The 18,987-nt window shown below is 40.9% G+C and overlaps 1 protein-coding gene and 1 long non-coding RNA gene across 3 annotated transcripts in view; one reads left to right on the top strand and one right to left on the bottom strand.

Moving 5' to 3' along the window:
* Positions 1-3,731, top strand: part of cep112 (centrosomal protein 112) — a 117,940-nt gene extending 114,209 nt beyond the window's left edge. For both annotated transcript variants that reach the window (XM_089018067.1, XM_089018068.1), the window contains exons 25-26: positions 182-246; positions 1,416-3,731. In XM_089018067.1, the coding sequence (XP_088874193.1) occupies positions 182-246; positions 1,416-1,440 (90 nt within the window). In that variant the 3' untranslated portion in view covers positions 1,441-3,731. The remainder of the gene's footprint in view (positions 1-181; positions 247-1,415) is intronic.
* On the bottom strand, positions 2,322-18,962 carry LOC148885814 (uncharacterized). The gene is made up of 3 exons (XR_016117997.1): positions 18,902-18,962; positions 4,365-4,433; positions 2,322-2,380 (listed from the first exon to the last, which is right to left on the bottom strand). It is a non-coding gene; the product is annotated as an uncharacterized LOC148885814 (long non-coding RNA).
* Between the last annotated feature and the right edge of the window lie 25 nt (positions 18,963-18,987).

The raw sequence follows: 18,987 nt of genomic DNA, 5'->3' as shown, positions 1-18,987 counted from the left end.
CGACCCTTCTGTCCTGGCACCCGTGGACTCAACAACTGAGCCTTTTATCCACCAAGCCTGCTTAACTTACTTCACCCCATCCCTCCCCGCTCTTCTCTATCGAAAAGCAAAACCCATCCGAAGCAGCCATATCAACAAAGCTTTATTATTTGCATGTTGATAACACGTATTCCTGTTGCAGGTCAATTTCCTTCAGAGGAGAGCCGACTTCCTCCAGGAAGGCCTGGATGCATGTCACAACACGAGGTTAGTATTTTGTTGCGGACTCGGGATTGCTTGGGAATGTGTGATTTGGAAGCTCATCCAAAATAATATCAAGAAAATCTTGACTTGGGCCAAAATTGCATCATATATCCATTTTGGTTAAGTTGAGATATCATTATGTTTTAAATTGCATATACAGTGAGACCTCAACTTACAAACACCTTATCTTACAAACTTTTCGTCTTCAGAACCTCTAATTTATGAAAATTAAACCTTATAATAAGCACTATTTTCATACTACACTCCCACCACGGCTGGCGGAGTGATCTTCGGCGGAAGTACATGACCGAACAGCGCTCCAGCCGGCGCTACTTTGCACACCCCCTCTCATTGAATGCACACGTCGATCGCCTACTTGGAGCTTTTTGCTGATAATTTTACTATGATGGGACCGAAAAAAAAAACCACCACAGGCTCGTGTTCAGCCCAAGAAGACACAAAATAAAATCACCGTCGCTGAGAAGAAGGAGATAATTGAAAAACACGAACAATGTGTGTGTTTGTGTGATTTAGTGGCCAAGCACGGATATGCTAAGTCAACCATTGCTCCCATTCTCCGGAGGTGTTTCCGTGCTCTCAAAGCGACGGTCTCGGGCAATCGAAGAAGTTGAAAAAAACTTTATTTTACAGCACAGTTTATTTCTTTAATTACAGTCCTCATGTAATGTGCCTCTCTTTGTGACTTTATGATACAATGCAGTGTATTTGTTTCATTACAATACAATAGCACATTTATTATACATAGAATAAGGTATGTTGTGTGTAGTTTTAAGGCTTATTTCGTTAAAAACTATATTTTATGGAAACCCGGAAACGGATTATTCCCATTTTAATGGTTTCCTATGGGAATTCTTTTTTGAGATACACACTTTTCGCCTTACACACTCTGTCTGGGAACCAATTAAGTTCGTAAGTTTAGGTCTCACTGTACATTAATGAAAACGAAAGGCTTTGACATTAGATTATTAATATAACTACAGTGAAGCTAATCTAATTTTCAGACATGAAAAATGAACGCGCTGCAAATTTAATATGCATTTGACTGAATTCAACCTTTGCGGATCAACATTACCTGGACAAACGCAATTATGGTATTATTAGTACTATGATGATTCATTCATTCATCTTTTGAATCACTTATTCCTCACTAGGGTCACGGAGGTTGACACATTTTGACAGCCACTGGCGCATCTTTGGAACTCCACTGCGCCAGCACCAACAAAGGTCTATTACGATGAGCGCATATTGCTCCAGGATCTGCGCCACATATGACATACTTCTGTTAAAATAGTTAAAGAAACATATTTAGTTAAACAGCAATTGAAAACTGTTCATTTTCTTTCAAAGGTTTTAACTTTTGTTATCTGCCATCTTTCAGTCAGTCAGTCAGAAAGCCTTTAATAGTCCCACAATGAGGACATTTGCAGTCCACACCATTGAAAGGGGGTGGGGGAGGGTGAAAAGATAAAAAAAACACAAACTGTACATAGTGCAAATATAAGAATGTAAGTGTATTGCATCATCATCAAGGTTGCTGTGCTATTTAAAAAAAAAAGTATTTTTTTCCATTTTCACATTTTTTCACATTCACAGTTTTTTCAATCGCATATGTTTATTAAGAAGCCTGACAGCAGTCGGTCGAAACGAGTGGCCGTACTTCTCCTTCTTTCCCTATCGATGTTAGCAAAAGAGGATATCTCGGCTTTTACGTGATCCGCCGGAAATTGCCGAAAGAGATAATAGCCTATTCATTTACCCATGGTGCATTGCAGTATTTACATCGAATAAGGCCGATGGTTGCAATATGGAGCGTGAGAACAGGAGTCAAACTCTAAGAGACATTACAAACAGGCAGCAAACAAAAATGTCCTCATTTTTTTTTCTTAAGAAACAATCGAAAAAGTCAGAGGAGTGCAGTGACAATTCGTTGCAGCAAACTGCTGTTGATGATTCCAATTTAGTGGCCAATGGGAATGATTTCAGAGCTGTTGCAGCACATTGGAAATCTTCAAAGCAAAGAAATATGTTCAAGTTGTGTCAGGAAGAATATCAGGACGTAAAAACTTGGCCAAAACAAACGTGAATCAAACCTCTGAAGATGAAGGACGCTGATTCTCTGTAGGAAAAGCCGAAAGGAAAAGAAGAAGACACTAGTCAAAGACATTGTGCTAAGTCTGTTCTCTTTGTCTTGTCGGTAATACCGTACATGATCAAAATAGCACAGGATTGATTGTGTAGTAACTAAAGAAAATTGAAAATGTTTATTTTTTGTATGAATAAATTATTTGACTTGAATTAAAAAAAAGTTGATATATTAGATAATAAATTGTACTCAAATTATGGGTTTTCTTTTGCAATTTTGAAATATTCTCCAATGAAAGTACAGTGAGACCTCAATTTACAAACACCTTATCTTACAAACTTTTCGTCTTACAAACGTCAAATTTATGAAAATTAAACCTTATAATAAGCACTATTTTCATAATACACACCCACCACGGCTGGCGGAGTGATCTTCGGCGGAAGCACACCTCCGAACAGCACCAGAGGTTAAGTTACCAACAGTCCTTATGGAAGGTGACTCTCCTTCCATAAGCCATCAACGACCATCAAAAAGGTCAATGAAACTTTGTTTTACAGCACAGTTTATTTCTTTAATTACAGTCCTCATGTAATGCGCCTCTCTTTCCAAACAGCAATTCCCTTTGACCTTGGACCTCCAACGCCATTCCATCAAGCCATAAATGACCATCACAAATGTAAATAAAGTGACTTTATGATACAATGCAGTGTATTTCTTTCATTACAATACAATAGCACATTTATTATACATAGAATAAGGTATGTTGTGTGTAGTTTTAAGGCTTATTTAGTTAGTAAGTATATTTTATGGAAACCCGGGAATGGATTATTCCCATTTTAATGGTTTTCTATGGGATTTTTTTTTTGTTGAGTTACACACTTTTCGCCTTACACACTCTGTCAGGGAACCAATTAAGTTCGTAAGTTGACGTCTCACTGTATTTTGGTTTATTTCAATCAATTTAGTATACTTCTGCAATCTATTTAAACCATGCCCCACCAATTTTAGAATTTGCCACCCTTTTCAGAGACATTGGGGCCAATTGGCCCCCTTTTTTAATTTCCCAGATGCATCCCTGTATTTTTCAAAATACACCATTCGCTTCTCTGTCACAGTTAATGAAGTTCTGCATAACACTGCTGGAAATCACTCTTTTAAAATTATTTTGTTGTTTTGAATGCTGAGTCTATTTTTTTATATGAACATTTTTGTGTCGTTTTTTTTACACCTAAACTTTTTAAATACATTTTAAAGTATTTTTTAAAACTTCAATTCCATCATCATTTGTATTGTTTAGCATCTCTCAATTTGGATCAGACTACATTTCAAAGTTTCCCCAATGAAGTGTCCAGTCAGTGAATATTTGTGTATTATCATATTTTGTGCGAATTTGTGCCATTAACTCTTTGAACAGTAGCCCAAATGGAATTGTATAGTGCCTCTTTGCAATTTTTTTGCTGATGATACTAGTGCAGCGCGTTCGACCGGAAACAAATTCCTTGTGTGTTCTACATACTTGGCAATAAAGATGATTCTGATTCTGATTCCGATTCTGAATGTATCAGATTTTTCTTAATAAAAAACATTGCTTCGTGTACCTTTTTTTTTGGTTGGTTGTTTTTTGGGGGGCAGGGGGGGTAATTTTGTCTTTGATTTTATTTTCCTAATGACTTTTATTCGGTGGGCATGTGGAGGTTTTGGAAGCGTCGTGTCCTTTTGAGTTGAATTTACTGATGCTGGTATCTGGTGTAACTGGTAGCCAAGATTTGCTTTGACTTCCATACATTCCATCTATACTTTCTGTCTTGTAAAGTGTATTTTTCAAATAACATCATGGCCTTGCGTGTGTGTGTGTGTGTGTGTGTGTGTGTGTGTGTGTGTGTGTGTGTGTGTGTGTGTGTGTGTGTGTGTGTGTGTGTGTGTGTGTGTGTGTGTGTGTGTGTGTGTGTGTGTGTGTGTGTGTGTGTGTGTGTGCAAAACCTGCTTGCCCATCTACAAAGGAAACCTGACACCCCACCTTTTTATGTGACGGCCTTCTTCATTCTGCTGCCTGTCCAGTGAGTGATGAGAGTAAAAAATATGTCATCTGAAAATGAGGAATGTAAACGTTAAGGCCTTTTTTCTTTTAACCCCACCTGAACTTGACCCCGATACATTTTTGACCGTTTACAAGAACCTGGCCTAGCTTGCACTTATTCCGCAAGGAACCTTATTTGGTAATTTACTGCAAGTGGCTGGTTTACAGATAACCAGCAGAATCAAAATGGGAGACTCTCCTTCCTGAAATAGTTGACTCCATCCACAATTCATCGCTTACTTGCGTCTGTGACTCGAGTATTTGTACAAACAAACGTACTAATTAAATGCCTCACCTAACAGCAGCTAAATTCACTCCATTCTTAACTCATTCAAAAGTCCTCCTGCCAAAAAATGTGCCCACTCCAGTGCCACGGTTTCTGTCATTGTCACTTGAATTCCAGGGCCCACAGAATACATATTGAGTTTTAGGACTACCTTAACATTCAATCATACCTGTCAACCTATACGTTTTTGCCGTACAAAGTATGTTTATTATGCATTTTAAGACGTGTACGACGTACAAGAAAATCTGTACGGAAAAACGCAAATTTGTCAATTATGGGTTGCAGCCGGTGTATACCGACTATCACGAAACGGAAAATCAATCAAGTCAAACGAGTTCGCCGCAGTAGCCTCTACCTCGGTATCGTTTTTTTTTTGTTGCAAACGAAGCGAGCGGTTTGATGCTACTGCCGCCTGGGGATTTCCCATTCCATCATTCCGATCACACGTGAACAAAGTGAAAGCAGAGCAGTAGGCCTAAATTACAACATAGTTTTGAATTTTCTTTGCATACAATCATAAATGGCTGAACCTGAATTAAAACGCCGTAAGTTAAATGGAAGATGCTAGCATCACAAAGAGTGGGAGTAAATGTCAGGACTGTAGTAATTAAGCAACACTTGTAATTTCATCATTTATTCAGGATATGTACAGAATGATATAACAAAACACATGTACAATATAACATGTTACACTACATAAATAAACACGTTTGAAAAAAAAATATGGTGTAAGATTATTTTGTATTTTGTAAGGGAAAATACGACAGTTTGTAGCGGCGTGGAGCCGTAGAGGTTGACAGGTATGATTTAATACAGCGTTAGTAACCTTAGACTCTTCTATCATCAGAAAAAAAGAGTTAATCCCTAAATTATATGGGTCTTGAATGCGCTTGAAATGAGGGTGGCTGTCCAAAATGCAATGCAATTCATACATATTGGTTTATATGGCGCTTTACCAACCCCTGAAGCTGGAACATGGAAAAAAGGGAAATGCTGCCCCCTTGTGGAAAAGAAAAAAAAAACATTGCCAGAGGCCATGGCCAGTGCTTTATCGGCACCCAAGCATGAAAAAACAAAACCGGAACGAATTCGGGAATGGCACTCTACATCATATTTTCAATTCCTGAATAAATTTGTGAATGACAGTGAAAGAGTTAAACAAGGATTTGCGCCTATGAAAGCCTCAACGCTAAATACATACCTCATCACTTCTGCAGGTGGGTTAGAAGTGCTTACAGAAAGACAACAATATTAGGGCAGTTTTTGAATGGCTACAATTCTGTCAATACTCACACTTGTTTTTTTCCAAATCCTTGTTGACAAATGTCTTCCCTCAAATAAACACATCAGCAGTTAGAAACAATAACATTTTGACAATGCTTGGAAACAGACTATTGCTGCCATGAATTTCACTGATAGCCACACTCCAGTTGACCCGTTACAGAAAAACGTATGTACGTATGTTACGTATGTAATTTTTCCCACGTTAAGAAAATGTCGCACAATGAGCTCTGTTGTTTTTGATATGACTGAACGACTCCCAATACCGTTCACCGATTCCTCCTGAATGTGTTCGTCTGCCCTTTTTAAAAAACATTGTCAGTATTTATTTAATGAATTAATTTATTTGAATCTTCTCACCGATTGCTTTGACAGAAAATTGATTGTCTCCCGCCAAAACAAACTGGGTAATTGTGGGTGTGTAAATAACAAGCCCTTGTTGTCGTTCAGGCGGCACCCATTTAAGATGAAAGCGCCGCGCTTATCTGCACATCACAGGGCCGACTGTCGTCAACGGGCTGGCCGTCGAGGCTGATTTATCATTTGTTTTACAGTTGCGTGACACTCAAGGCTGCCGTTGACAATTTAATGAGCCAAGTATTACTTTATATGCCAAGTAGGAAAATCAGGATGATACCGTGTTTGTCCAAATTGGAGATTATTTGGTTAATGTGTTTTCTGCTTCAAAGTTTTTTTTTTTTTGTTTATCAGCGTTCTTCTGTTCCTGCGACAGGTTGTTTGAGGCCGAGATAAGTCAGGCTGTAAAAAGAAGGTGACTCAAGGTCAGGGCTAAGCTGATTTATTTTGCGCCACACCGCACTGGCACTTAATATCTTTTTTTGTTTTTTTTTTTTTTTTTCTAGATGTCGCACGCACCGAAGGAGGCCTGCTTTTGCCCGCTTGCATAAATAAACCCGTTTAGCAGCACGCACACGACAGTGACTCTTATCACCTGTGCTATTTTACTGTCTGCCATCAAGTCCTTTGTCTCTGCGCCGGCTCATATGATTCTTTGTTGCGATGGTATTTATGGCATGCCGTTCTTGTTTTTTTTTTTCTTTCTCTTCTCCACCCTGTCAATCCAGCCGTGAAAAGAATATGCAGCTGTGTGCTTTGAAAGCGGGTTTAGAGGCTATATAGCTTTAGCCGCAAAGGCACAGCAGGTTGTGTCTGTGTAATTGTGTTGGCAACACACTGTCTTACTCCGCTTTCGGCCGACAGGCCAATGTGGAGAGGAACATGCACTTTAATTTTCTATTATTTGCACTAGTGGTAGAAAACATGGCCCAGGAGTGTGACGGGAGTCTAAAACTGAATGAGTTAAAAATGATATGATTCAAAATCATACCTTCCTGCAGTGTGCTAGGAAAACAGAAGAGTTAAGTTCACCGTGAAATATTGTAGTACATTGTTGAATGTTGTGGTTTATTCTGTGTTAGGGCTGATACATGGACATCATATACTTGATCACTGAAGTCCTGATGTTTTTGGAAATTAATTATTTCCTCCAAAATGAATTATTTTTCTCACCCCAATAGCTTCACTGCATATATGCAAAATATAAAGAAATGGTCTTAAAGGACAACCGACGTCACTTTTTTGTTTTTTAACTGATATCAGAAAAACGTTTTATAGCATCTAAAATACCCAAAACATGCAGGTTGATATTTTTAGTCAAATGCAAAACACCAATAAAAATGACTTAAAGTGTCCAAAATCTGCAAAAAATTGAGCTGCGAATTGGGCATTTTCAGAAAGTCCCGCCCCCAGTTCGTGATGTCACGCCAAGACGTCTTGCATTGCTAGTGAATCAAAACAATGGCTTCAGATTCGGAGAATATGCTTTCTTGTTACACATCCAGTTATGAATATGATTCAAATAGTTCTGAAGAGGAAAGCATACATGTTTGCAATCGATTAAAGAATTTATTTGTGCCATTTTGAGGCAACATTGGGGGGAAATGTCTCACCCAAAAAAAGAGGCACAAAATGGCGCCCTCCTGTGACCACCTCCGCTTCTACAGGCTGATAAATTCCTATATGGAGCTTGGACTCCCTCTTCTGGCGGCTTTTGGGTGCAACATGGTTCTCAGACCAAACATGTACAGCAAAGGCAAATCCAATCCAATCCAAAATACATTGACGTGATGGAAAGACCGCTACAATGCGTCTTTTTTACGGTCAGGGGCGGTCCTTTAGTGACGTCACGTACGGACTCGTCACCAAGTCAAAAACAAGACTTCCTGAATATTCAGTGCAAGTCTTAAAATGTAAAATATCGCTATATGCGGTGGAATCTTTATAAAATACGTTCAGTAGAAGTCATTTGAAGCCATTTTACAAATTATGGACACAACTTGTCCGGAGACGCCGCAGTAAATTTATTTTATAATGTTAAAAGAATGGCTAACATGCACGTTTGTTCTGTTAGTGCATCGCATTGACGCCACAAGTTATTAAAATAAAATAATGCGCCTCTTTTGAAACCTGTTGACTGACACGCTAGAATACCCAATAGAAATAAAGCTTCCATGTTGTTATTTGATTGCGACCAATTAAACTGGATGTGTAAACTACCCGGTCGTCACAGGATCAATAAAAAAAAAGTCGATTACACGTGTGAACATATTTTAAAGTGATAGAATTGAACTTTAGGTCATCACCATTTGTATTCAGCTAGTGGTGAAAATAAAAGGATCTTCTGCTTTTCCGTTTAGCTTTTCCCTTCAAGGGTTGCCTCAGCGAATCAGTGTCCTCCATCTTCAGAGGTTTGACTGAAATTGAAAGGATAATGATAATCACAAGCCCCTCCTGATTACAATCTCATATGAAGGAGCTTCTGTTGGTTGAAAACTAGTTTAAATCAATAATTTGTTGTTGGGTAATGGGAGGTATCATCAGTTGAAGGTGCGAGTGAGGTAATCATCTCACCGGAGGGAAGGAGGAAGAAGCTAGGGGGGTGTGATGGAGGGGAGATTGGGCGATGGGGGTCAAGTGATGGATTAAGCATGAGTGAGGGAGTCCAGGGTTTGGGGTTAAGGCTGATTTGGGAGAAGGGAAGTCCTCCTGGCAAGCTTGGCGGGAAAAAAGTGAGGTATCTGCTGGCTTCCCGGCTGCAGTGCCAGAAGAAGAGGAAATGAAAGTCATTAACTGTCATAGTGGAGCCTTCATGGCCCAAACGGGATTAGACAGTGCATCCAACATTGTTTCTATACATTGCTAGACTTAAAAGTCAAGCACAAAATTGGATTAAAACAAGGGAGGGGGGATAAATAACCTTCAACAACCACCCCCCACGCCCCGCTGCTCCCCAGTCATTTTGAATTTCTTCTCTATTTCTTCTTCCTTTGCAACCTTTCATGTCTCATTTTTCCTGGCCATCCCACTCTCAGTAGATGCCTGTGACACATCGCTTTCCCACGTCTATCTTCCGCACACTCACTCCATCATCAAACTGCACAGGTGGGCGACGGCTCCCACGCGGACTTTTATCTATTTTGACGCAAGAAACAACGCATCATTCTGGGCTCAATTGGCGTCTCAAATGATGCAACCTTTATTTTCCCTCGAACTGAACCCTTTCAAAGTCCTCACTCTAAACACCCCCCTAACTCCTTCCCATAAAAAGAATAACAAACAAACTGGAGCATTGTTACCACTCCGTAACATTTTAAGGGTATTATGCACCATGTCCTACGTCAGGGGTGTCAAACATACGGCCCGCGGGCCGGAACCGGCGCACAAGGAGGTTTGATCAGAATCAGAATCAGAATCAGAATACCTTTATTCGTCCCGCAATGGGGAAATTTGCAGTCCACAGCAGCAATTGAAGAGGGATTGGGTTGGGGTGGAAGGATAGAAAACAAGATATTAGATATAAGATATCAGGCCCGCAAGATAATTTAAAAGCGGGAAAAAAATGCAAAAACGACATGGAATTTATATTTTTAATAAGGTGCAATTATATGATTGTCCACTAGGGGGTAGAGTGGTGCTGTTTCGATCAACTTGGAAGACAACAGCGGTTTCAACACCTTCATTAGCCAAAAGTAGATAAGGAGTGTAGAATTTTCTATGAAAAATGGACCATGTCATATTTTTTTACATAGATGCATGGGAAACCTTTGTGTTTGGTGTGTTTTCAACAAGTTTCAACATTGAAGGAATGATATTTGGTTATTTATATCATGTCTGGTATAATTCTAATGGTCCGGCCCACTTGACATCTACCGAGCCCATATATGGCCCACCATGTGAAATGAGTTTGACACACCTGTCCTACGTCAAAGTCAGTCTTAACTTCACTCTTAATTGTCTTCCACAAATTCCCAGCATACGTTTGGAGTCTGCTGACAATAATACTTCCCCTCTTTCCTTCTCATCCTCTGCTCCACTTGTTTCAAAGTCAAGGCCCGGGTGCCAAATATGGCCCGCCGCATCCTTTTATTCGGCCCGCAAAAGCAAATCAAGCTTCAATTATTAATTTGTTGTGCGCTCTATATGAAATATGTGAAGGGGATTAAATATTCTAATGGCTTCTCCAGATTCATAACGCCCGCCGAGAGGAAACCGTAACTACAATGTGGCCTGCGGCAAAACAAATTACTTTGACACCCTTGCTCTACTTCCACACTTCAAGCTTCTTTCCAGTCAAAACCACTTCAAACCATTAGTCAAGAACAAGACCAGGTCCAACCGCCTCGCATGGTTGCGGCAGAAACAAGACAGACTAAAATTGTTCCTGATATGAAGCCCCTCACTCACCCCAAAAGAAATTTGAATACCAGTCTCAACACCTAAATACTGAATCATGACCTAAGAATGGACAAGACTTGCCGAACGAAGTCAGTAATTGCTACCGAGTTGGCATCCGAGGCATAACAGAGGAGCTCCGAATCTGTCAGACAGAGCTTACAGCTGTTGCGGATGTTGCGCATTCAGATAATTAGATTTGCTTTGACGTCAGTCTCTGCCTCAGATACTGCCGCCAAAAACAGCAAATTTGCCGACTTCAAACCACACCCTGCACAGTCCCACGTAAAATATGCAAAAATGACATGTCAGAGCTTGAAAGTATAAAAAGAGGCTTTTAATGGGTGGACAGACGATCGGCATTTCTATGCGGCAACAAGAATTGAAAGAAAGAATAACTTTGGGGCCTTTCTGTGTGGAATTTTGCATTTTTCATGCTTTGTGGCTTTTCACCACAGTGTACGTCAATCTACAGCCTGATCCCTTGACCAAGGTGCTGACACATGAGCTGGGATTGGTGCGTCACAAATTGCCTTCCACTGCTCATTCTGGGATGCAGACAACAAATGTCGCTTTCCACTGAAAAAGTATCCCGCCCGTCCTGATTTCTATGATGTTTGCATATTTTTCACTCAGAAGTAAACTTGCTGGTGGGTTTCAGAATATTGAAACTGGTTGTCAGGCGTTCTTCAGGATTTTCTGGTAGACAGCAGAATTCATTCTCCCATCAGTCACAACAAGTTGTCCTTGTCCTGAGGTAGCTAAGCAGACACAAACCATCACACTGCTGCCATCATGCTTCAATGTTAGCATTGTGTTATTTCTATTAAAAGCTGTGCTATTTGTATACAGCCCCACATCTTCCAAAATTTTTATTTTTTTTTACTCATCAATTCACAGATTGTTTTTTCCAAAAGTCTTAAAGGACAACCGACGTCTACGGACAAGTTGTGTCCATAATTTGTAAAATGGCTTCAAATGACTTCAACTGAACGTATTTTACAAAGATTCCACAGCATATAGCTATATTTTACGTTTTAAGACTCGCGCTGAATATTCCGGAAGTCTTGTTTTTGAGTTGGTGACGAGTCCGTACGTGACATCACTGAAGGAACGCCCCTGACCGAAAAAAAGGACACATTGTAGCAGTCCTTCCATCACGTCAGTGCATTTTGGTGTGCTTGTTTGGTCTGAAAACGTCATGTTGCACCAAAAAGAGCCAGAAGAGGGCGACCAAGCTCCATATAAGGAATTTATCAGCCTGTGGAAACGGGCTGATTAATTCCTCACAGGATCTGGTCGCCATTTTTCTGCCTCTTTTGTGGGACGTTACATTGCAGTCCAGATGCCTCAAAATGACGCGGAAGGACTTCTTTAATTGATGGCAAACATGTATGCTTTCCTCTTCAGAACTATTTGAATCATATTCATAACTGGATGTATAACAAGAAATCATATTATCTGAAGCCATTGTTTTTATTCTCCAGCAATGCAAGACGTCTTGGCGTGACGTCACAAACTGGGGACGGGACTTTCTGAAAATGCCCAATTCGCAGCTCAATTTTTTGCAGATTTTGGACACTTTAAGTCATTTTTATTGGTGTTTTGCATTTGAATAAAAATATCATACTGCGTGTTTTGGGTATTTTAGATGCTATAAAACGTTTTTCTGATGTCAGTTAAGAAACAAAAAAAGTGATGTCGATTGTCCTTAAAGGATCATCAAGATGTCTTGTGTTTGAACCTTTGTGTTCTTTTTGTACAGCAATTTTTGACCGGGAACTCCGGTCAAAAATACAATTTTAGGCAAATGTATTTTATGTGGTAGAGTTGTGAACATTGACCTGAACTGACGCCAGTGAGGTCTGAAGTTCTTCGGGTGTTGTTCTAGGTTCTTTTGTAACCTCCTTGGGTGAGTTGTCGTTGCACTATTATTGGAATAATTTTAGCTGGAAATGCTAGAGCCATCGAATCTTGAAACGGCTTTGTAACCATTACCTGATTGATATATTTTTACTTGTTTTTCTTCTAATTTCTTCTTCTGTCTTAAAATGTTAAGATGATGCATTTGTTGCACAAGACCTTGATGGGTACTTTGGTATTTTTTGGGGGGCCTTAATAAGCATAAAAAAGTTCCCTGTCACAGCTGCAGCTGTTGTGGAAGCACTATATACATAAAGCTGTGCTATGTTGTGTGTAAAAAAATTAAATAGGCATTTAGAAACTGGACTTTGTGTTTTATTTGATAGTCTCTGTATGATTCTAAAATTAGCTTGATGAATTCAAACATTTGACTGTGATAAAAATACAGTATGCAGGAACGGGTGAATGCTATTTCACAGCACTATACATGCCATGGAAGTGGACTGCAGTGGAAAGAAAAAACAAATCCATTTGTCTTAGTCGTAAAATCCATGATGTGACCACCAAGGTGCACTGTCGTAAATAAGGGTGTTCAGTTCTGTTCCATTGGGACTGGTAAATCCTGTTCAGGCTTTTTGTTTTTGTGTCTCTCTGAAGAACTTAGTAAGAACTTTGGAAGATACAATAGCACCCAAAATATGAACCTAGCGGTGAGCATGTGTGCCTTGTGGTTCTCCGGTTCGAGATTTAAGCCTCTGGCCTTTGTGTTTGGGGTTTTCTTGATGCTTGTATGGGTTTTCTCCATGGATTAAAGTTTACTTTCACATTCCACATACAGTCATGTAAATTGTCCATTGCAGTTTCTGTCATCAGTTTTTGGTCTCAATGTGCTTTAGGACTGTTTGCTGACCAATCCACTGCATACCCAAACTCGCGTGTCAAGCTCGCTTGTGATTCTAAGGACAAATACCAAAAAAATACAATGATTGACCCCATATCATTTCTTGGATTAGACATGAGAGACTATAAAACATTTTCTGGGGGGGACTAGTTTGTTGTGACGCTACTTAACTATTTCGCATTACAGATCCAGTTTTGCAGTTCTGAAAGGCACAATCTCAACTGTAGAGTTTGGATAAAGAACGGCTTTACCGCCTCACTCATCTAGTGTGTTGACCCTCATGTAGCTCCTCGCTCCCCTGAGAGGCCCTTGTCCCCCCCGCACCCCTCTTCCCTTTGTCACCTGCTTTGAAGAACTCGCCTCCATTTCCTCTCGCGGCAGTTGCTTGTGGCCCAGGGTGTGTACACACCAAACAAAGTTGAAGCAGAACCCTCTCCCACCCTCCACCCCCCCCCCCCCCCCTCCACCCCTTGTGGACTGTCCCAGCTCCCTTCTTTTATCTACTGGCTTTTCTTTGCTGGGTCTGTGTGAGCTGACTTCCTCCTCATGGCCCTGCTTGATAATTGCGGTAAGCTTCCCTCTTGGTTTGGTTTTTCCATTGTCCCCCCACACCCTCCACCCCCTAAATTCTTGGCTCCGACTCCAGATAACGGGATGAATACTTCAAAGGGGTCTTGTGGAAGAGTTTAACCCCAAGCCAAGAGGAACAGCACACAATACTGTAATTGAGAACAGTTACTGATCACAGGGCTGCCAGCTCCGGCCAGGACAGCGCACACACTCCATTGTTTATGGCGGCAACCGAGGTGGCCAGAGGTGGCCAGTAGCCGTTACGACCACCATAAAAAAACTCTTTAGACCTCTAAATTTGTTGAAAAGGTGTGTTTTCATGGCTTTCGACCACAGCGGCCCTGTCTCATCCATACATGCAAATAAAAGAATCAAAATTATTCAGATGTTTGATTTAGATACACTCTCGTCATCGTGCTATTTGTGGTGGGGCATAGTGTGACCTGTCACGGTAATAATATATATTGTCCGATTGAGCGATGGGTCGACCCGTAACCTCTAGTCCGCAAGCCCACTTTCAAAGGTCTTTTTTTAGGGCCAGGAGCCAAAAACCCCCCTAGTCCGACTCAGACGTACTAGGCTCAAAGGGGACCTCCCATAAGCCATAAAAGGGGTTGACAGGGAAGGACGTGAGAGCCCAACTGGCCCTTGCTGCTGGCAGGGGGTACACGCCAAACCCTACTGGGTTTTCTGCCAGAGGTCAGCCGACGCGCTCTTGTGTTGGTGCGAACAGCTTTTAGAAGTGTAACGTCGCTACGTACATCAGCTATGTCTTCATTGACGGTAGCACACCACCAAATAAGAAGAGGTTTCTACAGTGGAAACGGCGAATGACTCTAATTCATCCCATGCACGCATTCGCAACCCGAAACGTTAGGAAATTCAGGAAGTGTTTCCCATTTAGCACGCCGGCTTCACAGTGCAGAGGTCGCCGGTTCGCGTCCCGCTCCGGCCTCCCTGTGTGGAGTTTGCATGTTCTCCCGCATGGGTTTTCTGCGGGTCCTCTGGTTTCCTCCCACATTCCAAAAACATGCATGGCAGCCAGATTGAACACTCCAAATTGTCCCTAGGTGTGAGTGTGAATTTGACTGTTGTACGTCATTGTGTGCCCTGGGATTGGCTGGCAACCAATTCAGGGTGTCCCCTGCCTCGTGCTCAAAGACAGCTGGGATAGGCTCCAGAACCCCCCGCGACCCTAATGTGGAATAAGCGGTACGGAAAACGGATGGATGGATGGTTTCCCATTGAAATGAATAGGAATGCAATTAACTCATTCACTGCCAGGCGTCCAAAAATGTGTCCACTCCAGTGGCAGGGTTTTTGTCATTGTTGCTCAAATTCGAGAACACACAGAATATTGAGTTTTAGGACTACACACACATTCAATGCCGCGTCAGAAACCTTAGACTCTCTTCTTTCATCAGAAAAAAAGAGTTCATTTCGAAATTATATGGGTCTGTCGTTATATGAGCTTGAAATGACGGTGGCTGTCTAAAATACAATGCAATACATACTGGGTTATACAGCGCTTTAAAAACAACTGAAGCTGGGAAAAATGCTAGCATGGAAAAGGGAAATGCTGCCCCCTTGAGGAAGGGAAAAAACATTGGCAGAGGCCACGGCCACGCTTTATCGGCACGCAAACAAGAAAAAACAAAACATCTAAACAAATTCGGGAATGGTGCTCCACGTGATATTTTCGATTCCCAAATAAATTGGCAAATGGCAGTGAATGATTTAATCTGTTGCTATCCCAAAAGAAAGTGTTATTGGTCTCTGCTTAAAATAAATACTGTGGAATAAAGAATAATCTGAAAAAGCTATAAAAAGGACATGGCGTTTTTATGTGTTCGCTAGCCCATACTGCTAGCCTGAAAATTGAGATACTGTACTGATTTTGTCAACTCTAAAAATGTTTGACAGTTATAAAATATAACTTGAGACTCACTAGGATTGTCACCAGAGAGTTATTTTCCAGTGGTTGAATTTCGAATGTGAGACCCGATGGTTAGAACCTAACTTGGCTCTACTAGCTAGTTGTTGCTAGCTGTTGCTGAAGGACTTCTTTATGCCTTGCGACAAGACTCCTGTATTTTTTCTAATTTGTATCATTGTATGTCTACATATTGAGCATATTTTAATGTAAAGAAAAGCTATTCAAATCTGAGTAATTATTATTACAATGGTACAGATGGTAGATTTTGCAGCAAGATTACAAACACGAATGCCATTGTCGTGTTTACTTAAGATGTTTTCCTCTAAAAAAAGTCGCAGTCAGGCAAGGTACGAGCACTATCGCTGTCAAGTTTCACATTAATGTTTACAAAGTATAGAAAAAAGCACAACTGTGCATTAAACGAAATCAGTGCCATCATTTCTCCTCAAAAAATGTTTTGGATTACTTGATTTGTTCATCAAATCAAGGGCATGATGGATGAGGAATTACTTGATTTATTCATAAATTTAAATTGTCCGTTTTGTGACAGAGCTTTGGACGCTATTTAGTCATGTGGAATAAACATCAATAAGGAGGTTCTTGTCTCAATGTATTTACAAATTTACTTCAGTATGAAATGGAGGCCTATTTTGTTGAACACAAGGCGGTTAGTTTCTTGTGTGAATGGCAACAGTTTCGGAACAAGCTAATTGTACCTCCTGAAAGTGCATTTATTGTTCCGCCTTCTGCTTGCTATAGGTCGCTAGCATGGATAGATGAACAAAGCGACATCATTTGTGGTAACAAACCAATCATTTTTTAACAAATTACGTGTAATTGGAGAATTTCCTGAGACACACCTCATGCAATTATGAACCGTGATCAGTGACGTGCAGTCAGGGAGGCAGGTGAGGCTGTGCCTCACCTGTCACCATGGAAATGTCAAATGACAAAATAAATTAAACAGTTATATTTATTTAGTGATTTGTACTTTAACGATCTTTTCCATTTAAGTTCACCATTTTTGGATTTTTTTTCAAAATCGCTGAATTTTCACATTTACCGTTCAAATACTAAGTGGAGACGAGTGGTGAGGCAGTAGCAGGCTGAGCCTCACCATGGATTGCACAATCACGATGCTAATCACTGCAGTGAGACCGCATTGCTGTCCCTCTGTATATCACTATTAAAGTATTCAAAAGCTTTTAGTATATGAACAAAATTTCTAGTTTAGCTGGTGTATATAATGTACAGTCACTGTACATTATAAACACTTTACTACAGTGTTTATTTTATTTTATTTTTATCAAAAATGTGTGCATAGGTGAGGCATTCATGACAGGGGGCGCTGGTGATTGGAGATTCTTCTTGCGACTCCTCGGCTGCAGAATAATAGAATTAGTGACAGCAAGCTACAGTAAACAGTTAGCAAGTTAAGTGCAACCATCCAGTCACTTTTTCGTGTTGCTTGGCCTTATTTTCAGAATGGTGGATTACATATCTAAATTGAAAGAATTTTCTAAACTGGACTTTCAATCGAAGCTGGAGATAATTAAAGGAAGACCAACACAGGGCTGTATAGCTCACAAACCGTGAAGGATGAATGTAAATCTCCTGGACAGCTTCTCAGCTTTTTGGCCAGGAAGGATCTCATTGAAACTATTCCTGAAGCGACAAAGTTGCTCCAGCTCGTGCTCACTGTTCCACTACTACAGCATCAGTGGAGCGGTCATTCTCAGCACAAAAGACTGAAAACATACAGTCGGAACAGAACTGATCAAGGACGACTTTCTTCACTAGCAGTGATCTCCACTGAGACAGAGAGACTTGGACTTCATTTATAAGTAAATGTAACGCGATAATAATGTTTTTTATTCTTTTTTTCTGTGCTACAGTTTGTATACAATATATAAATAATGCTGACATGACATTTTAAACAAAACACGTTAACTGTTGACAATCAAATGGTGAATAAGCTACTCTGTGGAGTTCATGTTTGTAAATCTGACTGTGATTACGTCCGTGCCTCCCCAGCCATGAGCCTCACGCACGTCACTGACCGTGATATAGCTAAATGTTGTAGTCAACACATTGATCATTCTAACTCGGGAAATAGAGTGACATTTATAACGCTGGTGTTTGATCGGGCTAAACGCTTATTATGGTGGCCTTTAAATGCAATCCCATGCGGATCTGAGGTTTTCGGCTCAAATTAGATGATCAAACGAGGACAATTGTCTCATCTTGGATGAATGTCGCCACTGACAGGCGCTGTTGCGTGAGGTTTCTCTGTGTGCAAGTCTGTTGATTTTTTAATACGGTGCTCATTATAAACTTTTGTGGATTTAGTGCAGTGTGTCGGGATCCTAATAGACGACGTGGCGTGCTGTTAAAAATCATATTAGAACGAGCCATTTGTTGCACGTCGGTGCATGCGTTGTGCATCCCCGAGGCTTCAAATGGGTTAATCTCGCAAACTATGCAGCGAAAAATAGAGCGGGGACAAGGAGGGGGGAACCTTTTCAAGTTGATGTAGCAACAGAGGGATTGCAGCGATAATGTTATTGGGGCGGTGGATCAGTTACTTGTGACGCGCCAAAGCCTCGAGGGAGTTGGCGCAAGTTGCGAGCCTTTGATAAGGTCCTGGCCAAGCAACCGTCGTGGCGACGAAAAAAAGAAACAGGAACGTTTTCTAAACGCGCCCCCACGATCCTGTTGTGTGTGCCCACGCTGACTCGAGGCGAGGACTTCACACGACGCATTTGTGCTACTTTGCTGTTTTTTTTTTAGTTGCCGTTGCTTTGGAATGGGGTGGGGAGGTCTGACTACGCGACCGGCATCGCGTTGGATAATTATGTATCTTCCAGGACCCGTCGGTCGGCACTTACTTTGAAGTGAGGGAGGAGGGAGGGAGACGCCTTGAAGAGAAGAGGAGAGCCACAGTTGCGCCATGGCAGCCTGAAAGAAGCAGGAG

The sequence above is a fragment of the Hippocampus bargibanti genome, linkage group LG17 (assembly GCF_051943395.1).
Source record: "Hippocampus bargibanti isolate YZ-2025 linkage group LG17, ASM5194339v1, whole genome shotgun sequence".
Taxonomy (NCBI): domain Eukaryota; kingdom Metazoa; phylum Chordata; class Actinopteri; order Syngnathiformes; family Syngnathidae; genus Hippocampus; species Hippocampus bargibanti.
This window is presented reverse-complemented; position numbering and strand designations above follow the sequence as displayed.